The 21,966-nt window shown below is 43.7% G+C and overlaps 1 protein-coding gene across 5 annotated transcripts in view; it reads left to right on the forward strand.

Annotated features, from left to right (window-relative positions):
* The first annotated feature begins 339 nt into the window (after positions 1–339).
* PRPSAP1 (phosphoribosyl pyrophosphate synthetase associated protein 1) overlaps positions 340–21,966 on the forward strand; it is a 51,600-nt gene continuing 29,973 nt past the window's right edge. The window contains exons 1-4 of one of the 5 annotated variants that reach the window (XM_030208203.1): positions 340–438; positions 1,476–1,587; positions 14,381–14,433; positions 17,989–18,055. In XM_030208203.1, the coding sequence (XP_030064063.1) occupies positions 1,505–1,587; positions 14,381–14,433; positions 17,989–18,055 (203 nt within the window). In that variant the 5' untranslated portion in view covers positions 340–438; positions 1,476–1,504. Of the gene's footprint in view, positions 439–460; positions 609–1,392; positions 1,588–14,380; positions 14,434–17,988; positions 18,056–21,966 lie in introns of those variants that run through there. The other 4 variants (XM_030208200.1, XM_030208199.1, XM_030208201.1 and 1 more) reach the window with 4 other exon arrangements.

The raw sequence follows: 21,966 nt of genomic DNA on the forward strand, positions 1-21,966 counted from the left end.
AATAAAAAATGATATGATATATATATATATATTTTTTCACCACCTTTTAAGGCACTGCCTATCCAATTGAAACAGTTTAGACTTGTTACAGATGGACCAACAATTAAAAAAAAAAAAAAAAAAAACGACAACGTGGATGCAGCAGCTCATAGGTTTGCTTGCTTTGTTTTGAGTGAATAGGGATGACGGCTGCGCTGGGAAAGGGAAACTTTGACAGTCCTAATTGGCTTCCTTGCTTACAGTGGACTAGATAGGCTCACTTCCACTCCTGATTACTAAACCTCCTTGCTCCCTGTTCATCCCTTCTCTAGCGTCCAGCCCCTCACTCTGTGACGCAACTTCCTCTTTCCTGCAGGGTGAGCGCGTCAGAGGGGGCGGGGCGTCGGAGAAGGGAAACTGTGAGAGCGGTGGCGAGTGACTACAGGCATGAGTTTGATGGTAGGATGGGCAGGGGGAGCTTCAGATTGTGGGAGAGTTGCCGGATTGCGGAGGGGGACGCGCTGGACTGGGGAGGAGGGTGAAGAGAGGAAAAGATAGCAGACTACGTGGGCGATCGCGTGTGATGAGAGCGAGGGCAAGCAGATGCATGTGACTTGGTACCTCTGCCTGTAAATTGAATTGTAACTTAATAGTGCTTGACTTAGCATTCTTTAGTTTTCTTCCTGATTATCGTTACTTTGCCTGGATTGTTCCCCTGTCTCTTGTATGTGTTTATGCTTTTTCTGAAGTTTGTAGTTTCTTTGCTGTAAATGAATGTTACCAATGATTGCCCCTCCCCCAGCAGATTAGTATTTTATTTGAAACATTTGTATTTTAGACAAATACTCCTACGTTTAGTTTGTCATAACTTTTTTTGTTGTTGCTGCTGTTGCATATTCTTCCCTCATTTGTTCCTCAGTTGCTGCCTTTTCTTCCTCACCTTCTTCCTTGTGTGTTAGTGCAGTGGACTTTGATCCTGGGGAACTGAGTTCAATTCCCACTGCAGCTTCTTGTGACTCTGGGCGAAGTCACTTAACCCTCCATTGCCCCTGGTACAAATAAGTACCTGAATACACAATGTAAACCACTTTGAATGTAGTTGTAAAAACCACAGAAAGGCGGTATATCAAGTCCCATTTCCCTTTCTGTAAAGAGGCAGCAACTACCCTTCTTCTCTAGGCTCTGCATCTCCAATTACGGGAGCCTGGAAGAGTTCTAGGAGGTCAGAAAGTGTCTGGCTCTCCTTTCCTCCAGGTGTAGCCTGACAGCAGTAAAACCTTGAAGCTTAGTTTGTGTATTAGTTAGCTTGGGAGGTGCTTGTGGCTGCTTTCTAGTAGCGAATCTCTTCTTTTAATAGTAGGCCCAGGTGATCTTACCTGAAAGGCTTTTATTCCTCATTTTGTATCCCAACAGAGGCGGGAGCACTATTTACACCTGTAAGAGGATGCCAAGAAAGCTGTTAGTGCCTCATAAATCTGTTTTTTCTCACTCTCGAGCTCCAAGGGGGTTGAATGCTTACTCAGCGATGAATGCAGCTAGAAGTGGCTACCGGGTCTTTTCAGCCAACTCCACATCAGCTTGCACAGAATTGGCCAAGAAGATCACAGAGTAAGGCTACCTCTCTATTCTACCTTAATTTACATTTCTGGATGTGTTTTATAGGCTTCATCTGAAAAGGTGGTGTTTCTATTTAAAGTTCCCTAAACTATGAGATCTACAAAATCCTTTTGAGGGTCACAGAGTTGCTGCTCCTCTCTCCGGAAGTCCAGTTTGACCAGCAGTGACAGACTGCATGGAACCTTTGAGCTAGCAAATGTTGGCAAGCCCTGCTACCCCACCCCCTTGTCTTCCTGTTAGACTTGAAACCTGTAGGAATTCCAGGGTCTGTGAATGTGTGCTGACAATGTTGACAGCTGCTGCCTTCATGCATTGGATATGTGGGGGAAGGAGTAAATGGATGAGAGAGGGGAGGGGAGTAGAGGCCTGCTCATTTCTTATCTGAGGTCATTTGAGTTTTCAATGTTAACATGAGGTTATAGTGGGTAAAAGTTTGAGAAACACTGACCCAAACTGTTTCCTTCTGTAATAATTGTTCTTTCATTCATAAGAAGTAGAGATGATACATTGTACTTTATTAACAACAGCCTGGTTTTCTGACTGGAAGATCACCTGCTCTAACCCCTCCTATCTTTTTTTGCAAGATAATGGACTCTCCTTTTTTTTTTTTTTTTTTGTCTTGCAGAGAGTATGTGATACTCTTTGTTATAGTGTAGCGTGTTCCTTTGTTCTAAAGGGAGTCGTGGTAACCAAAGTATTTCTAAAACTGACTGAAGTCTGAGACACACATTTTCAAGGGGGAGGGGAGACGTTGAGTTCCCCAAGGTTCCTCAAATTGCTACTTCATTTAATATAATAAAACAAAATAAAACATGGAAAAGAAAATAAGATAACTTTTTTATTGGACATAACTTAATACATTTCTTGATTAGCTTTCGAAGGTTGCCCTTCTTCGTCAGATCGGAAATAAGCAAATGTTGGTAGATGACAGTATATATAAGTGAAACATCAAAGCATTTCAGTGACAGTCTAACAGGATGGGGGTGGATAGGTGAGAGACAGGAAGAGTCAGGTGGATGAGGGACAGGGAGATATGCATGGAGATAGGAGGGTGACAAAGCAGTACATTTTTATGGTTTATAATGGGCGGGAAAACCCAGATCTTTAAGTCCTGTCTGGTGGGTGTCAAAATATTTAATCATTCTGACTTCAAAGGTCTTACGTTCCTGTATTGTTTTAAAGTTTCCTTTCAGGATTCTTACCATGAAATCACTGGTACAGTGTTCTGGTTTTGTAAAGTGCTGTCCCACAGAGGTGACATCCTGATTGGTACTAGCATTTTCATATGGTGTCTATGTAAATCTCTTCTTTAGCATCTGACTTGCTCCAGCCGTTCAGCTACTCCTCTGCTCCACTCAACACACCCAGTGCTCGAAACTGTTGGGATGCAGGATGCTGAACTACTGGAGCCTTTTGGTTTCATGCAGATTGGTAGTTTTTAATGTCCTGGGTTGCTTTAGGAATACAGCCATCAAAATATTAGTGATTTCCGTGAAGCAGTCCTCTGAGCGGCTTTCTTAACAAGCATGATGACTGAAAAGAAGGATTTGTTCCTACGTTATCATTTTTAAGCTTGCATTTGGAATTGGGTTTTAGTTTTTCCAAGTCCCAACTTCTTGTGTTACACTCTGGTACATGAGTTTACTTTCCTGCCCAGGGGGATTACAATCTAAACTGTACCTGAGGCAGCAGAGAATGAAACTGACCTACTAGAGGGCTAGAACAGGTGTCAGTGGCGGAAGCAGGATTTGAACCTGCTTCTCTAAGCACTAGGCTGCCACTGCTGCAATATTTTGTCTCTGTGCAAGACTAATGAATGAATGGGTTTTCCTGCAGGCACAGAATGATGGAAAGCCTGTGGCAGATCAGGTACTGTGTGTGAGAAAAAGCTCAACTTATTTAGGGAAGGTGATAGTGTAACTAGTGAGTTCTCCACTTAACGTAAGTCTTGACTTTCTCTTTCACAGAGCTTTGTTCAGCCTTGGAATGGTAGAGTAGAAATAATGTAAATATTTTAAGCTGTCAGGCGATACAAAGTTAGGGCGCCTTTTTATTAAGGTGCGCTAATGGATTTAGCGCATGCTAATGATTCCTTTTTTTTTTTTTTATATATCTTTATTTATACATTTCACATATACAGTACCAAGAACACCTCTTGTACAATCAAGGAGAACTGTAAGAACATCTTTACACAGGAAATCTCAACCCCCAACACACTCTCCCGCCTCCCCTGTTAGTCCACAATTGAGGTCAGTGACCAAGCCACTATTCTGGGAAAATTAAAACTAAAACAAACCCACTCACAAAAAGGCACTGCAGGGAGACGTGGAAGGCCATTATAACTGAGGTGGAGATGTAGTCACCGCCCCGGGTGCCAGAGAAGGAGCCCCCCTGTCCCCCCGGGAATCCAGGAACGCTTTCAATTGTACCGGTTCAAAAAACACATACTTTACAGCATTCAACTTCACCACACATTTACAGGGATAATTGAGCCAAAAAAGGCCCCCCAACTGAAACACAGTGGGGCGCAACTTAAGAAAAGCTTGTCGCCTCCTCTGCGTCACCTTGGTCACATCAGGATACATCCGTACTTGTACATTCAAAAATTTTTCTTTCCGATATTTAAAGAATAACTTCAAAATCCTATCTCTATCTATCTGTGAAACAAATGTCACTATAAGAGTAGCTCGCTCCCGTTGCTCCTCTTCACCCTCCAACTCCCGAATAAAGTCCAAGGTGTCAAACCGCCCAGCAGACTCCTCGCTAGCAGCCCGCTCACCTTGGGCCCCTCGCTTAAAAGGTTGCAAATAATAAATCTGCGAGATAGGCGGGCACGCCGGCTCAGACACCTTTAGCCCTTCAAAGAGATATTTTTTAAAAGTCATTATCGGTGCAATCAGCTGCTGTTTAGGAAAATTTATCACTCGCAGAGTAGTAGCCCTCTGCCGATTTTCAAGAGCCTCAATCTTCCTATGCAGCCATTTACTGTCAGTAATCATAGTGGTTTGTACCGCCTGAACCGATTTAATAGCCAACTCATGGGCCTCCGCTCTTTCTCCCACAGTCCTTATTTGCAGACCCAATTGAGTAACAGTCTCATTTGGAAGCTGAGAGGCCTGTGACAATAATAACATTTTCTTGGACAATGAAGTTTCCAAAGTAAGCAATGCATCCCAAATAGTTTCCAAGGTAAAGTTTGGAGGTTTAGGCAAAAGTGAAGACTTACTCAAAACTTCAGCACTCCTCTTGGATCCCAAAGAGAAACCGGCCTCCTCCTACATCTGATGCTCCCCTGGAGCGCCGCCGCCCTGCACGCTGGACATCCCCCCTTCCGGGGTATACTGTACACTCCTGCCCAGAGCAGGTCCTGACTCAGGGCCGCCCGCCCCCTCCTCGGAGGCCAGGAAGCCCCGTCCGCTCTCAGCTCTCACCGTCGCAGGCATGGGAGGCGGTTCCCTCACCTCCTGGCTGAGCTCCGTCTCAGGCAGCAGGGACGCCTCACCTCTCTCCGCCCCTCCCGGCAGCAAGACTCCAGAACTCAGCTGACTGCCTCCCACCACAACGAAGCGATCCATCGTGCCCGAAGCGGGTCCCGCGAGTGCCCCAGGACCAGGCACCCGCTTACCCTTTCGCTTCGGCATTCTACAGGTAAACGGGATTCAGGAAACCAAACACCACCGAGCGACCTCGCCGCACTCCCTTCAGGCCGCCATCTTGGAAGACCTCTTATTTATCCCCATGCTAATGATTCCAATGGGCTTCTTAACATTTACTCCTAATTCTATAAAAGTCCCCAAAAAAACTACATTATCCAATCTCTTGATGTAGTGAGCTGGATGATGGTCTTGAGAAAGACCTTTGATTGAAAAAGAATATCGTGATGGTGCAGGTAAGCTTACCTTCACCGTCACCATATTCTTTTTCAAGAGATTGGATGTTACTCTTTGTGTACTGATCATTCTGTATGTCACCACATCAGGGCACTGGATGCTCTTCTGTTTTTGCAGACTCCTGATGCAGGCCTAGAGACTGAAACACAACGTTTTCTTTTTGCTTTTAAGTCCATTGTTTCCAGTCTTTGGTATCCGTGGTCAACCTCCCACCCTTTTCTTTCTAAACCTTTGTGGTTTCCTGTGGGACGTTCGAGTTCTCTGTTTTTGGCGGATTCTCTTGAAACACTACTTGGAACATTATTTGTAATGTTAATATTTAAAGATAATTTTTGTTGGAATTTACATAAGTACATAAGTACATAAGTAGTGCCATACTGGGAAAGACCAAAGGTCCATCTAGCCCAGCATCCTGTCACCGACAGTGGCCAATCCAGGTCAAGGGCACCTGGCACGCTCCCCAAACGTAAAAACATTCCAGACAAGTTATACCTAAAAATGCGGAATTTTTCCAAGTCCATTTACTAGCGGTCTATGGACTTGTCCTTTAGGAATCTATCTAACCCCTTTTTAAACTCCGTCAAGCTAACCGCCCGTACCACGTTCTCCGGCAACGAATTCCAGAGTCTAATTACACGTTGGGTGAAGAAAAATTTTCTCCGATTCGTTTTAAATTTACCACACTGTAGCTTCAACTCATGCCCTCTAGTCCTATTATTTTTGGATAGCGTGAACAGTCGCTTCACATCCACCCGATCCATTCCACTCATTATTTTATACACTTCTATCATATCTCCCCTCAGCCGTCTCTTCTCCAAGCTGAAAAGCCCTAGCCTTCTCAGCCTCTCTTCATAGGAAAGTCGTCCCATCCCCACTATCATTTTCGTCGCCCTTCGCTGTACCTTTTCCAATTCTACTATATCTTTTTTGAGATACGGAGACCAGTACTGAACACAATACTCCAGGTGCGGTCGCACCATGGAGCGATACAACGGCATTATAACATCCGCACACCTGGACTCCATACCCTTCCTAATAACACCCAACATTCTATTTGCTTTCCTAGCCGCAGCAGCACACTGAGCAGAAGGTTTCAGCGTATCATCGACGACGACACCCAGATCCCTTTCTTGATCCGTAACTCCTAACGCGGAACCTTGCAAGACGTAGCTATAATTCGGGTTCCTCTTACCCACATGCATCACTTGCACTTGTCAACATTGAACTTCATCTGCCACTTGCACGCCCATTCTCCCAGTCTCGCAAGGTCCTCCTGTAATCGTTCACATTCCTCCTGCGACTTGACGACCCTGAATAATTTTGTGTCATCGGCGAATTTAATTACCTCACTAGTTATTCCCATCTCTAGGTCATTTATAAATACATTAAAAAGCAACGGACCCAGCACAGACCCCTGCGGGACCCCACTAACTACCCTCCTCCACTGAGAATACTGGCCACGCAATCCTACTCTCTGCTTCCTATCTTTCAACCAGTTCTTAATCCATAATAATACCCTACCTCCGATTCCATGACTCTGCAATTTCTTCAGGAGTCTTTCGTGCGGCACTTTGTCAAACGCCTTCTGAAAATCCAGATATACAATATCAACCGGCTCCCCATTGTCCACATGTTTGCTTACCCCCTCAAAAAAAATGCATTAGATTGGTGAGGCAAGACTTCCCTTCACTAAATCCGTGCTGACTTTGTCTCATCAGTCCATGTTTTTGTATATGCTCTGCAATTTTATTCTTAATAATAGCCTCCACCATCTTGCCCGGCACCGACGTCAGACTCACCGGTCTATAATTTCCCGGATCTCCTCTGGAACCCTTCTTAAAAATCGGAGTAACATTGGCTACCCTCCAGTCTTCCGGTACTACACTCGATTTTAGGGACAGATTGCATATTTCTAACAGTAGCTCCGCAAGTTCATTTTTTAGTTCTATTAATACTCTGGGATGAATACCATCAGGTCCCGGTGATTTACTACTCTTCAGCTTGCTGAACTGACCCATTACATCCTCCAAGGTATATACTGTATGTATACCTATTATTCTTTTTTTTTTTTTTTCTTCCTTCTATTATACTCAGTTTCGCAGACGTTTTGCCACGTTTTCTTGTCATTGTTGCTACTGTTTTGTTTTTATTTAATGTTTTAAAAAGATACTAGGACTAAAGTACAAAACTAGTTTGACAGTACATAGGAGTGGCCTAGTGGTTAGGGTGGTGGACTTTGGTCCTGGGGAACTGAGGAACTGAGTTCGATTCCCACTTCAGGCACAGGCAGCTCCTTGTGACTCTGGGCAAGTCACTTAACTCTCCATTGCCCCATGTAAGCCGCATTGAGCCTGCCATGAGTGGGAAAGCGCAGGGTACAAATGTAACAAAAATAAAATAGATACTATTGGAGATTCTACATGGAATGTTGCTACTATTGGAGATTCTACATGGAATGTTGCTATTCCACTAGCAACGTTCCATGTAGAAGGCTGCGCAGGCTTCTGTTTCTGTGAGTCTGACGTCCGGCACGTATGTGCAGGATGTCAGACTCACAGAAGCAGAAGCCTGCGCGGCCACATTGGTGATCTGCAAGGGCCAACTTCTACATGGAATGTTGCTATTGGAATAGCAGCATTCCATGTAGAATCTCAAATAGTAGCAACTGTGGAGGAGTGGCCTAGTGGTTAGGGTGGTGGACTTTGGTCCTGGGGAACTGAGGAACTGAGTTCAATTCCCACTTCAGGCACAGGCAGCTCCTTGTGACTCTGGGCAAGTCACTTAACCCTCCATTGCCCCATGTAAGCCGCATTGAGCCTGCCATGAGTGGGAAAGCGCAGGGTACAAATGTAACAAAAATAAAATAGATACTATTGGAGATTCTACATGGAATATTGCTACTATTGGAGATTCTACATGGAATGTTGCTATTCCACTAGCAACGTTCCATGTAGAAGGCTGCGCAGGCTTCTGTTTCTGTGAGTCTGACGTCCTGTACGTACGTGCAGGACGTCAGACTCACAGAAGCAGAAGCCTGCGCGGCCACATTGGTGATCTGCAAGGGCAGGCTTCTACATGGAATGTTGCTAGTGGAATAGCAACATTCCATGTAGAATCTCAAATAGTGGCAACAGTGGAGGAGTGGCCTAGTGGTTAGGGTGGTGGACTTTGGTCCTGAGGAACTGAGGAACTGAGTTCGATTCCCACTTCAGGCACAGGCAGCTCCTTGTGACTCTGGGCAAGTCACTTAACCCTCCATTGCCCCATCCCTGCCATGAGTGGGAAAGTGCGGGGTACAAATGTAATAAAAAATAAAATAGGGCAAGGGGGTTTTCAAGCCTGTGAATTGTAATATTTTTATGCAGTGTATTTCTCTTGTTTGGCCAGCAGGTGGTCTGTGTTTTACTGCTGTTGCAGAGAAGACCATTTCTTTTTAGCTTAAGCCCTGAGGAAAAAGTATCCTTCCCTTCTATTGGCCATATTATTTCAAAAGTTAATACTCCTGGGTTTTGATTGGCCCTGGAGTTCAAAATCCAGCTAGGAGATACTGGATTTTCCCCAGCCTCAGAGAGGCAGTGCAGAGGGTAAACATCTCTGCCTTGAGGCCCTGTTCAAGACCCATGAGCAGTTAATTTCATGAAACTCCCCAGGTGCTACCCATGTAGTAACAAAGTGTTTAGATAGCTTTAATATTGAGCCTTATTCGGTTACTTGTTATTGCTTGTTGTTGTTCCACCTGTTTTATATGGTTCTATTTTTCTGATAATAAACCCATTAGTTTATTAGCTCTGTTGTCCTAGGAACTGTAGTGAGAGTGTGGCCCCAGTGTCCTTAGAAATTACCGTGGAATAAGTTGAGTGGTAGGCTCGCCCAGAGGCAAGTGGGACCTAGTCGGTGGGATGAGAGTGTCAGTATAGTCACGTGCACAGGTGCAGGCTGGCCTGAGCAGTGCTGGGGACAGGCCCTCCTGGTGGCTGCAGGGTGAGTGCTAGACATTCTGTGACGATATGGATGTGCATAGGCAACAAAAACTTGGTTTTTCATATTTTTCCCAACTTTTGATACTTTTTCTGTTCATTTGACACATTGTTTTAGGAGGAAATTTTTAGCACAGGCTAAATTGATTTAACAGACTAGTTCATTTTCTTCAGGGCGTGATATATACCACCTTTTCACAAATAATTGTAGCAGTGCGGTTTACAATCCTGAATTAAGAGTAGAGTCATGGGGTTAATGTCAACAAACAGCTTTAAATATACAGGAGAGGGATGTACAAGGCGGGGGGGAAACAAAGTCAATCAGTACTCGGTCATCATGTGCTCTGGTGATATAAAAGGTCTCTTAAACGTTAAAGTAGTGAGGTTGTCGTGTTATAAACCATAAAATAATACTACTTTGAGGCATATTTTCAAAGCACTTAGCCTTCCAAAGTTCCATAGGCTTCTATGGAACTTTGGAAGGCGAAGTGCTTTGAAAATATGCCTCTTAGTCACCCTCTCATCATCCAGCCATCTTACCCTGTTTCTCACTCATCCACTCCTACCTTTCCCCATGAGACTCTCATTGAAATGCTTTTCACATTTCACATATATTTTCTGATATCGGAAGAAGGTATTGCCTTCAAAAGCTAATCAAAAAATGTATTGTTAGTCTAATAAAACATGTATCATCTTATGTTCTTTGTTTTATCTCTATTCCTAAACTTTAGATAGGAAGTCTGTGCAAGCGATAATCGATTTAATGCTCACTGAAGTTAGCATGTACTAATATATGTGCTAAGGCACAGCAACGAACCAAATGCATCCTGCCCATCTCTTGAGCTAAAGTAACCCGACTTGTGGTAAAATAACTCAACAGTAGCCCATGTTGATAACTTCCCCTCTTAGTGCTTGTGGGGATTTCAATGCTGTCAACTATATCCATTCATTTTTTTTTTTTTTAGTGCTATTATAATTGCCATGGAACAAGGAAAGGATAGGTAGTCTGGCCTGGCATTACACTTCCGCGGGATCTCCGCATGGCCTACATTCATCCCTGCGGGGGAGCAAACCTGTCCCTGCCTATCAAAAATGTGAATTTAACTTGCAATGCAGCCAGCAAACCTGCTCCCTCCCGCCCTAATTGTGTCTCCAGAGAGTGGAATGCCATGGGAATAACGTAGTGGGCTCCATTTTTGGCAATGTAACCTGACCTGGCACGGGCTGCTACACATTCCACTCTCCTAGCAGTGAAATGAAGATTCCCAAAGTGATGCCACACTGGTGAGGGAGACGGGGGATTTTCATCAGAGCTCCAAGAGATCTAAGATATTTGAAAGGGGGGGGGGGGGGGAGAGAACTAGGTGGTTTTGACAGATCATGCATGATGCCTAATGTACCTGAACGTAATCCCACTTTTTCACTTTGAGATTGAAAGACCAGAATTTACACCCTCAAATAAACTTACACATCCCTTTTTGCATAATTATTGAACCTACACCTAGTTTTCTCTTGCTCCTTGGATAAAGTAGTGATAAGTGTTCTCCTTTGCACTAACTACTTAATCAGAGCCAGACCTGGGTGTTCTCCTTTGCACTAACCAGTGGCGTTCCGTGCTTGGCTGACACCCACTGCGCGCACCCCCCTGGTGTCGGCACCCCCCCCGGTGTGGATCCTAACACCCCCCCCCGGCGCAGCGCCTCACTCCCCTTGATAGTCCCCACCTGCCTACCAGCTGAGCTGTGGCCGGCACCTCCAATCTGCAGCGCTGCTGACTTTAAATGAAGAAAACCGTCTCGTCGTTGGCCCTTCACTACTGAGTCCCGCCCTCTGATATAACTTCCTATTTCCTCGAGGGTGGGACTCAGTAGTGAAGGGCCAACGACGAGACGGTTTTCTTCATTTAAAGTCAGCAGCGCTGCAGATTGGAGGTGCCGGACGGAGCTCAGCTGTTAGGCAGGTGGGGACTGTCGGGGGGGGGGAGTGAGAGGCGCTGCGCCGGGGGGGGGGGGGTGGACGGAGCACCCCCCCACCCGTTGACACCCGGGGCGGACCGCCCCCACTGCCCCGCCCTTGCTACGCCACTGGCACTAACTACTTAATCAGAATCAGACCTGGGATCTGGAGCAGCTCCTGGGGATTTTCCACCTGCTTTATATGCCCTCTGCAGACCAAGCTAACCTGTGGATCAACCCCTGGACCTTCCAAATTGTGACTGTACAGCACTCCCCACTGGCGCTGCTTGGTTGGCGCCCCTCCCCTTTTAATTAGGAGGAGGGGAGCACAGGTAGTGGCCGATTAGCCTCTCCTTGAACACAGGAGCACAGAAAAGCAAAAAGGGATGAACAGAAATGAAGAAACAAAATAAAAAGATATCCAACAAGCAATAATACTTTTAATTGAAAAATAATCTGAACATCCCCCATTCTGACTCGGGTTTCCAGACTGATGTGTGTAGACAGAGCTGTGTTGCCACTTTGTCAGATTTAAGTCAATATGCTGTCCCCTAACCTGACACTACTGCTTCGTTTCAAACTGAAATATTCCAGCTTTGCAAATCTCACAAGGGTTTGGACATTCTCAGAGCAAGCACGAGTTCAGTCCGAGGTCCTGCTTGTGTAGATCCAAGATAATGGCTGCAATTGAGATTTTGGCTTATTTGTTTTTGTTAGTGCTCATGAGTCTCTCCACCTACTGGAAGAATGTAATCAAGACCTGAAACTCAGTACCGTTGGCCTAGAAACCTTGCAGTTGACGTACCAATCTAGTAAATGAGTTTTCACCACCCCTCAGAAAGGTGCAGCTTGCTTATTCATATGATAAGTACTATATTCTGGAAGTATTTGCAGCTCAGCTTTCCAGAGTGCTGAGCAGACTGAAGAGGGGGAAAAAGTAAACATAAGAATAGACATACTGGGACAGACCAAAAGTTCATCTAGCTCAGTATCCTGGACTTGCCACTATTAGAAGCAGGCACAAGTACTTTGCAGAATCTCAGATTCCATGCTACCTGTCCCAGGAATTGGTGGCTTTTCTCATGTCTATTTTAATAGCAGATTATGGATTTTTCCTCCAGGAACTTGTCCAAACCTTTTTTTAAACCACATCCTCTGGCAACAAGTTCCAGGTGGTTATTCCTTAATCATTTCTTCTGTTGCCCTGGTATAGCGAGAGGAGAGGGCGGAAAAGTGCATTAAATCCACAAAGCAAGGGAGTTAATCTCTTCCTCGGGCCTTCCATGGTTCAGAAGCCCTCCTTGTATCCCTTGAACTTGCTGCCAGCTGAATTCTTTTCATAGGGTCTGGAAATGTGCCGTTGCTTCCGCTAAGCCTGCAAAGTATGTGCTTCTGAGGGATTGCAGGCAGGTGGTGCATCAGGGGTGTGGAGATTGCTACTTGGAATGATTTTCAGAGGGGAAGGGGTGATGGGAAGTCAGTTTGCTGGCCTGCGGCTAGGTGGGGGGTGTCCCTCTATATCTAACACCACCACCCCTCTCTCCATTCCAGGTTAATAGGAGAATGAGAGTTTGGGGGAGGGGGCACATTGAAAACCAGCAGAATGCCTAACTGGTATTCTGTAGGTTTCTGGAACTTCTGCCATGTGGCATATAAAATCAGAGCTGCTGTTGGTTAGTTGGTTACTGTTTGAACTGATGGTAGTGTCAAATATTATAGTTGCTGATTTTATTCTACATACTTTACTAGCAATAAAAGCAAGTTGTAGGTGCTAACCAATAAAAAGGTCATCGTCTACAACTTGTTGACCCATATTTGGACTGGTAAGAAATTGTCAGCCCTCCAGAATACATGCATGGTTGAGCAAACTGTTACAGGGCTTTGAAGATGTCCTAAAAGTCTGACATGCTATGCTGGGGTCACAGCTGGTTTCTAAAAAGTCAAATCAGAGGAAATGATGGTTCAGACAACTTTTTTAATGACTCTTTAGAGAAAGTATTTTGACTCTTTTTATTTTTTATTTTTTTTTATTTTTTAACAGTTTTCTGACTTTTTATGCTTCTACGCTCCTGGGGGAATTCTGCAAGGGCTCCAGCCTTCATCACGCCCCCCCCCCCCCCACCCCCACACCCCCATTCCAACTGCATTTCTCTCTCCCTCTATTTCCAAGCAAGACCCTTGATTGTATCTGCCACCAAAGTCTTCTCCCAAAAGCCATACCCCCATTTCTTTCTCTCTCCTCCCCTCCCCATCTATCCAACGCTAAGGCCATTTTTACTGCTGGGGTAAAATAACCGAGTTTCTTAATAATGGCCGTGTGCCAATTTTCCCATTAGTACATGGGCACCTACTGCCACCCATTATGTATGCAGTAAGGACTCGCACGCTAAGCACAGGGCAATGTAGCTGTGGTAACCGATTAGCACAAAGCACGCCCCCCGCCAGACCCACCCCCAATGCCAATAAAAATATTTAATTTTTTTGCATGTTTGTAGATTGTGCCGATTCCAAAGTTACTGCAGGACATCTGAGTGCAACTCCGTGGTAAGGCATCTTTTGCTGCAGTAATTGCTGCAGCCTTGTGCCTTAAGTGTCTGTGGCCTGTGTCCAGCTTCTTGCTCTATACCACCGTGGGTGAATTTCTTCAAAAGGCAGAAAATAAGTCCAAATAAATGCGGGAAATGGCAGTTGTGGTGATTGGAGACTTGTGGCAGGCGTGAGATTAAAGTGCTCCAGTTGTGTTAGCTGAAGCCCCAGTACTCCGTTTCCATAATGGTATTCTTCTGACAGTTAGATACCATCGTAAGGACTATGAAAGAAAAGCTGTTATTGCAGAGGATATGCTACTTCCCCAGCCACATTAGTTTTACTAGACTGCAGGTCTGTTAGGCTGACTTAACATGCATCAATATTTTGTTTCCAGCTATTTTAACACTTCTTAAAATTCTTCTGCCTCCTCCAGACGTCTGGGTGCTGAACTGGGCAAGGCGGTGGTGTACCAGGAGACCAATGGAGGTAAAACATGACTATTGTACATAATGGCACAGGTTTACAAGTTAGTGTGCATAAATGTTGAGCAGATGGTATGTGTGTGTGTTTACTTTTGAACATAAAACGAATCTAAGCCTAGAGGCTGGTGTTTATTTGAGACTGCACAGTTTCTGGAGCAATCCAGACTCTTCTTATCCCTTGGTTGTAGTAGGGAATGTTCACAGTAAGAAGGTAGAGAGGCAGTGCGCTGATCCCCAGAGGAGGGGGAGAAGGGGATGTCAGCTCTGGTCCAGTTTTCAGGCAGTGCAGACCTCTGTGTAATTCCTGTCACCAGTTGTAGTATTCAATGTTTAAAGTATTGTTTCAGGATTGATGCATTAAAGGTAGTCTGAAGAAATAATAATTCTATTGAACAAACTGTTTACTTGACTGAAAGAATACAGAAGCACTGGCTGCCATATTGCTTGTTTCTGTGGTCTTTCTAGGATAGTGATATTAATGTGTAAGCAGTGTTGTACAAACCCACATAAGAGCCAGTCCCTACTACAAAGAGCTTACAACGTAGTTAAGACAAACATGCCTGATAAACGAGATTCTAGGCAAATGTTGAAAGCAAGAGGCTTAAAAGCTAAGCAGATTATAGCTCAAACTCTTAGTTATGGGAGACGATGGAAGAAGCGTTTGAGGGGCTTAATGACGGTGTTCAAATTATGTTGATACGTAGATGACATGTTAATTAAGACAGATGTTAATGCTGTGGGAGGCTAGGGAGGTCTATGGAAATTTAAAGAGAAGAAAGAAATTTATCAATATATGGAACCTATATTTGCAAAATATCTCTCATAAAGCAAGAAGTGCAGTACTCAATAAGTTAGGAATGCTCTAGATCAAGGAGAACCAAGAAGACATACGCTCCTTGTGGAAGCTGGGTTAAAGGTAGCTGATAAATCAAGGAAGTACTTGTTACCATGAAGTATGAAGCTCAAAGTTAAGAGGATATAAAGGGGGGGGGGGGGTTAGGTAGGGAGTAAATGTTAAAAAAGTGATACAGATGTGATGTAAGTCAATGTACCAGAAATGTCAGTATGATCACAGAATGTATGCGCATAATAATTCTGTTTAGAATGTCTGATCATCAATAAAAATCGTTTATAAATAATTAAGACAGATGTGTAAATGGTGGAGAGGCATGTCCAAGAAGGCATCGGACTAAAATGCTTAGGGTAACTCTCTTTTTCCTTAACATTGCTGTTTGATGACATGTCGAAGCGAAAAGGGAAGGTGAGGGGACTTCCAGGCCCAAAACAAACAACCCCAGTGCTTAGGCAGATTGTTATTACTGCCTAAGTGGGCATTTCTGAAGTCTGAGTCCAGCTCAGAGGGCAAAGTGTCGCTTGGTCTACAGGAACCTAGTTATTTTCTTGGAGACTGGGGTGTGTTGGGAACAGTGCTGGCTGAGGAAAGAGTTCAATCGAGCGTGGAATCCCCGCCTGGTCCGGATATATTGCTTTCACTTGCCTTCGCTAAGGATCTCTACTCCAGAAATGGGATCTCGCAAGCAATCTTTGTTTATATATTAAAATTTGTTATACTGACCTTTCTAAACATACAGGACAGTTTACAAAAAAAACACAGAGAAAATGGAATTCCATTATGATAGGAAAGAAACAAACGAACCAAGAGCAGTCATCACTTACAATTAAATAAAAACTGTTGAAACCTAATCATGGAAAAATCACCACTGAGATATTCCAAAAAACAGAAAAATAATGGGATTTCAGGGCCCTGTTGCCAAAGCCATCCTATAGGCGCTCTAACGATCTTAGTGCGGGCTAATGCTAGAGAAAATCCCATAGGAATATATGAGTGTCTCTAGCGTTAGCATGCGCTAATTTTTAGCGTGTGCTAAAATTCTATCACACCTTAGTAAACATGGTCCTAAATTTTTTAAAAGAAGGTTCAGAACAGATAGAGGGAAGTAGATCATTCCAGAGCTTTGGATCAAGATAATTAAAAAAAAAAAATGGCTGTTAATGCCCGAGTGATTGTGCAGCAGCTGCTGGAGTTGAGTACAGAAGTTGAAGCAGTGGAGATCATTCTTGAATGGATATGGATTGCCCTTGAAGTTCTATTTAAGGTCTGCTAATTTTGTCTCTGCCACTATGGAAAATTCTCTTCAGCTTTGAAGAGTTGGAAAAGCCATATTTCATCTCAAGAAGAGAAATCCTCTGAATTTCTTCAATCTATTTCCCTGTGAAAAGGAGTACGAGCAACTTAGTTGCAAGATAAATACTTTATAACTTGTAAGAGAGAAAACTTGGCGAGTAATACTAAGTCCTTGAATCTGCATTTATTAAATTTCCCAGCTTTAAAAATAGGATATTCTTGTGAAGCCTTTTTTTAAGGGTGATTTTCAAATATCCAGAATCAGGTCTTCCACCTATTCATCCATTTGAATCTAAGCCATCTCAGGATTAGGCTCAAGAAAACCTGATGGGGGTGGAATTATCCTCGGATAGCTTAAATGTAACTGCTCTTTTGGAAACATCTCAAGAAGAAGGTATCCTCCAGGGCAACTTTCTCCTTTGTATTTCTGCAAGATAGAGGCTTTATTGAGACATTATTTTATATGTGAAATCCTTAGGTGACGAGTAGAAATATTTCCTGATGTATATCATTGGGTGCAGGAGAAAAGGAAGACATTTTTACTTATGAAACAAGCCGCCATGTGTTTCTAGGAACTCTCCAGTTGCGATTTCCATGTAAATGTGTTCTTAAGTTAAATAAAATTACCTATCATTTACCCTTCTCAACTGTTTTTGTAGATCAAAGAGCTCCAGATAATGTCGTAGATTCATGCTAGGAATGGTATATAATTGGTGATGTTTACTCCTTTTCCTATGTATTATTTTCTTTTGCTGTAACAGCTTCTCCTGTTTATTGATGGCCTGTCCTACCCCCTTATTAGTGGGCTAAAATGTCTATAGTTATTTCTTTTGAACTTTTATATGTTACATTTATATATAGGCACATTGTTGTATGACGTTCTTTTGTGTACAGTTTTCGGATTCTAGAAGTAAAAAAAAAAAAGTTTTTTTTACAGGTGTAAATGGCATGTTAACTAAAATTGTACAAAATTCCGTTTTTTGTTTTGTTTTTAAATATACAATCTTGAACAGTAGAGTACTTTATAATCCTTAGGGACTGGCATTGTCTGTCTCTAACACAAAACATTTGACCTGGAAAACGCTTTGAGGTTAAGCAAAAAAGATTGCACTTTCCCCCCCCTTTCATTGCTCCTGGCTCTAGAACTGGAATCCACACATAACTTTAATGTGCTTGTTTCACAATAATTCTAATTGCCCAAGGTAATGTATTCTAACCTCCTCCCCCCCCCCCCCCCCCCCCCCCACACACACACATTTATAAATGCTCAGATGTGGATTTCCTATTCTTAACATTTATAGGGATGTTGTATGCAGCTTGTGTTTCTGTTGAGGATGTGTGATTAATGCATTTCTTCCTTTCTCCCACCCCCATTGGGGTTTTTTTTGTTTTGTTTTTTCCTTTTGCCTTTAGAAACCAGGGTTGAAATTAAAGAATCTGTCCGTGGACAAGATGTCTTCATCATACAGACCATTCCCAGGTAATCTCTGCTTTTGAATTTCTTGGCAACTGGAGTAACTTCTGCGCGTATTTGGGTTCTTCCTGTAAACTGTCCATAAAAGAGCTGCTCCAGGAATTGAACCCATGTCCCTTCACACTGTCAGTGAGCAGCTGGGTTAGCTGTAGTAACATCTAAGCTGGTGGGTCTCAACCCTAGTCCTCAGGAGCCTATTGACCACTCCACTCCGCAGTTTAGGCTGTCCATAGAAAATATGCAGGGATGTTGTAATTGCACGCATCAGCCTGGTTCTTAGATCCAGGATTTGCAAATGTTTCATGAGAGCTCTACAGCTCACCTTTTAGATGATGGTGATATGCAGGCTAGAATTGTTTTTTTTATTTTTTTTATTGAAAATGCACTCTTTACAGCATACAAGATTTAACAAACTGTAAATACATTATCACATCTAAATCCAGACAGCATTAATACCATGTAGTACAGCTCTTCAATATAACGTAGCATCTTTGTGCATCTGTTAGTAACTTCAATATTTATAAGAGTTTTCAAAGTTCTAGAATTGTTTTTTTAAAGAACACAAATGTCAGACTGACCTGGGGTGCATCACATTTGATATGGGGGGAATCTTTCAAATTCATGGTTATTGTCATGGGACAATGCCTTATTGTTTAAATGAGAAGTACTGTGACCCAGTGAATACAACACAAGGATTAAGGAGCTCCAGCTAATATGGGTTGTGCAACCCATCTAAAGCTCCTTTCCCTCTTTTTCCATTTCCTCTGCCCAAAACAAAGAAAATAGTGTCCTTTGTTATCGGGATACAATTTTAGTGATTTATCATACAAGCTTATGTTAAAAGCATTGTAAGGATCAGTTTTAAGACCTTATACTGGAGCCCTTCATCACTTAATGAAAACAGAAGATAAAAATGAAGTGTTTGGGGGGTGGGGGGAGGAGGAAATCAAATGCTGATCTTTGAAAGTGTATTCAAGTCCTGATCCTCGGTCTTCTCCCTTAGATGGGGGAGGTGGTGTGCTGCTCAGAAGGGAATGGGTTCTCTCTCTTCTTTTGCAGCTCGCATGAGTGATTCTGTTCAAAAACTACAAAAATTATGTTCACATCATACAGTGCCTTCCCCTCCCCCCTTTCCTGTTCAGAAATGTATATGATCTTCCTATGAACTTGGACAATTCGCTTTTTTGATCTGGATGCCTGCAGCAGTGTTTATCAACCTTTAGGCCCATTTCATAGATGTAAACAATCCTGCGACTGCAGCCCTGCCTCTTTTTAACCATACTTTGTACAGCATTGACTTCTTGCATCACTTGACAATGTCACTGCAGGAATCGCCTCCTAACTGAGCCCCGCAGGCTGAGTTATAACACCCTGTTGGGCTGCACAGGTTGATCACGCCACATTCCCGTTTTCTTTTTCTTGTTTTTTTTGCCACCGTGTGGTCACAACCCAAATGAAGATTTTGTATCCTCTATTTGGCAGCTGTCACCCTGAGGTGTTGTGGACAAGTAGTTTGTGTTTAAATAAAGTGCTACTGCCATATAGACATTGAAATCACTTTTACATCATAGAAACCTGCATGCAGGCTGCCTTGACTATTAGACAAACTGAGCAGTCACCTGGGGCGGCAGCTTCTAGGATGTGGTAAACAGCAAAACAGTAGGTCCTGACCAGAAGCGTAGCCAGCAGCGGCGTAGCCACGGGTGGGCCCAGGTGGGCCTAGGCCCACCCAAAACTCTTGTGCACTTGTTATTGGCTGGTGAGGATCCCCAAGCCTCACCAGCTGCAAGGGTCCTTCGACGGCAAGAACAGCTCCCTTTCCTACTTGCTCCAGCCAATGGCACTGTCTACATGCTGCCATTGCGCTGGCCTCCCCTGCCGCACACACTCATTTTTACACATGCGTGATGCGGAGCAGCAGCAGCGCAAGGACAGTGTTGCCAGTTGAAGCAAGAAGGAAAGGTAGCTGTTCTTGCCACTGGAGGATCCCCACCAGTACAGGTATTTACGGGGGGGGGGGGGGGAGGGGGCCTGTGGATACTATAGTACATGTGCCCACCCAGTTTGCCTAGTAGCCCGCCCAACATTTAAGGTTTGGCTACGCCTTTGGTAGCCAGATTTTGATGTCAGGAGGAGCAGACCTTTTGTAAAATAGGCGGTGTGAAGCTGTAGAGCTGATCCGCATAGGCGCTATTTTATTCAAAATCTGTTTGGGGGAGCAGCCGCTCCCTTGCACCCCATCTAACTACACCTCTGCTCCTGACTACCATTCATGATTGCTTTTAGCTGCAGGGATCCAGGAATACAAATGCTACAGTGGTTCTGAGCAAAGGTTTATCAAATCCAGCGTTGTCTTCAGATCACAAATCTCTGCAAATCCTGATTAGTGTAGAACGAGCAGAAGTGAATTATTATTATTTTTTTTTTTTACTCTTTCAAAAAGTACAAAAACTAGGGGAAAACTCGATGAAATTACATGGAAATACTTTTTTAATCTTGTTTATTCACACCATCTTTCAAGTAAAGGGAATATATACCTCGACAACATGTGAATCAAACGTACAAAAGATCTTACATGCCACAAAAACAAGTCACAACAATTTTTGTTTTAACTTTTCACCCCCCTCCCCCATCTTCTATCCCCCCCTCCCCTCTACCCACATTTCCCCCCCTTTCAGGAATTAAGTACTCGACTTCGAGCCACTGGAGTTAATGTGTCCCAGAACGGTGCCCAAATTTTACAGAACACTTCTCCTTTCTTAACTGCTAGGTCAGGGGTGCCTCTCCGCTCTAAGGAGCATGCCTGAATCATTGCTGAACGCCAATGCGCCATTGATGGGTGATCTGGACTTAGCCACAGTTGCAGAATCACCTTTTTCCCCATCAAAGTTGCTCTTTGGAGAAATGCTTTCAGTCCCGGCTTCACTTGTCCCTGTATAGTGAAATCGCCGAAAAGTTGCTTCGGAGACGTTAGCCACCTGACTCCCCACATGCTGGATACTCGTATCGACATTTCTTTCCAAAATGTTTGGACCTCCGGACATATCCAAAACATGTGGCCCAAATCATGGAAATACTTTTAAAAACAAATTGGAGGAAATATTTTTTTCACTTAACGAATTCTTAAGCTCTGGAACTCGTAGCCGGAGGATGTGGTAACAGCAGTTAATTTATCTGACAATATGGGGACATTTCTCAAGGAAGAGTTAGTTGGATGGGAACAGCTGAAGGAAGTAGAACAGCAGTGGGAAAAACTGAAAGGAGCTATTTTAAAGGCGACAAACCTTTGTTAACAGTACCTAAAAGTAAGAGGAAAAGAAGGCCACTCTGGTTCTCGAACATAGCTGAAAAGGTAAGGGGGAAAAAAGTTAGCCTTCATACGTTACAAGACATCACAGAAAGAGGAAGACAGGCAAAAATATCTGAAAAGCTAAGACAAGCTGAAAAACTGTCAGGGAAGTAGAGAGGCAAATGGAGGAAAAGATAGCCGATATGGTAAAATTGGGGGACGAGACATTATTTTTTAGATATGTAAGTGACAGGAGGAAGTGCAACAATATCATTGTGAGACTCAAGGCTGAGGGGGAAGGAATGTGTAGAAGCTGATAAGGATACAGCTGAACTGCTAAACAATTATTTCTGTTCTGTGTTCATGGATGAAAGGCCGGAGGCAGGACCTCAGCAAACAAATGCTAATAGGGATGGATGTATGGCAGACTAGGATCGATTCTCAGAAGACTGTGCTCATGAAGAGCTAGCTAAAATAAAAATAGACAAAGCGATGGGGCCTGATGGGATACATCAGAGGGTACTTGAACTTGAAGCGGTCTGGTGGCTCCACTTTCTGACCTCTTCAGTGCTTCCTTAAAGTCGGGAGTGGTCCTGGAGGACTGGATAAGGGCGGATGTGGTCCCTCT

This window comes from Microcaecilia unicolor, chromosome 6 (assembly GCF_901765095.1).
Source record: "Microcaecilia unicolor chromosome 6, aMicUni1.1, whole genome shotgun sequence".
Classification (NCBI taxonomy): Eukaryota; Metazoa; Chordata; class Amphibia; order Gymnophiona; family Siphonopidae; genus Microcaecilia; species Microcaecilia unicolor.